Source organism: Teleopsis dalmanni, chromosome 1, assembly GCF_002237135.1.
Source record: "Teleopsis dalmanni isolate 2A chromosome 1, ASM223713v2, whole genome shotgun sequence".
Classification (NCBI taxonomy): domain Eukaryota; kingdom Metazoa; phylum Arthropoda; class Insecta; order Diptera; family Diopsidae; genus Teleopsis; species Teleopsis dalmanni.
Window position 1 is genome coordinate 138,496,764 of NC_051846.1, and position 789 is coordinate 138,497,552.

At 27.4% G+C, this 789-nt stretch overlaps 1 protein-coding gene across 1 annotated transcript; it reads right to left on the reverse strand.

Moving 5' to 3' along the window:
- Positions 1-7: 7 nt before the first annotated feature.
- LOC119666564 lies at positions 8-485 on the reverse strand. The gene is made up of 2 exons (XM_038075849.1): positions 381-485; positions 8-319 (listed from the first exon to the last, which is right to left on the reverse strand). Exons 1-2 carry the CDS (start codon positions 459-461, stop codon positions 44-46), a joined length of 357 nt encoding a protein of 118 aa, XP_037931777.1. The 5' UTR covers positions 462-485; the 3' UTR covers positions 8-43.
- Positions 486-789: the final 304 nt, after the last annotated feature.

Below are 789 nucleotides of genomic sequence, written 5' to 3' on the forward strand. Positions count from 1 at the left end.
TATTTATGTGTGTTTTGAATTGAACTTATACAATTTTAAAAAACTATTTATTAACGTTATTGTCAGTTTTGTCAGATTTGTCGCCAATTCTAGTCGTTGACTCTGGTTTTCCCAAATTTTTGCTTTCAAAGTATTTCATGAGAGGAACGAAATAATTCAGTCCACTTAAATTGTTAACTTCTCGAAACTTATTCTTTAATAGTGCTTTCATTACATTCGATTCCCTGATAACACATATTTCAGACAATCCTTTTCTTCCTAGAAAATCGCAATTGTAGAACAGGCTGTAGGCAGGAAAAGCTGATATAATCGTTGCACTCTTAAATATTATAATATCAATTAAAGAATAGTTATTTTGTTCAATGAAAATTTATTTTTACCAATAAAAGCAATAAAATTGATTTGTTTGCTACCATTGCTGCGCTCACTTCGGCGCGGTTCGGTTTTAGTACTATTTTCATTAATCGAAAAAATTCTGTTTTTATGCAGGAATTTTATCTGCCGGATTTTGTATTCTTGGAAGTAAAATATTTAGTTAATATATTTATTTATTTTGACAGTAATTAAATATTGCAAAAAACATTTAATTTAGCTATACTTTGCAGATATTGCTGCAAGGTGCAATGCACTGAAATTTTTGAAACGACAGATAAAACCGTATAGAATTTCTTTCCCAGTCGTAATTTAAAATAGATTTAATAATTATAATATTTAAGCATCCATATTTTATATTTATAAATTGTACATTTTTAGCTTTTACTAGAGACTTTCTTTTTGTATTAATTAACA

Coding starts and splice junctions, on each gene's coding strand:
- LOC119666564 (XM_038075849.1), bottom strand. CDS start 461: ATGAAAATAGTACTAAAACCGAACCGCGCCGAAGTGAGCGCAGCAATG. Junction 320..380: donor CAATTTTATTGCTTTTATTG/GTAAAAATAAAT, acceptor ATAATATTTAAG/AGTGCAACGATTATATCAGC.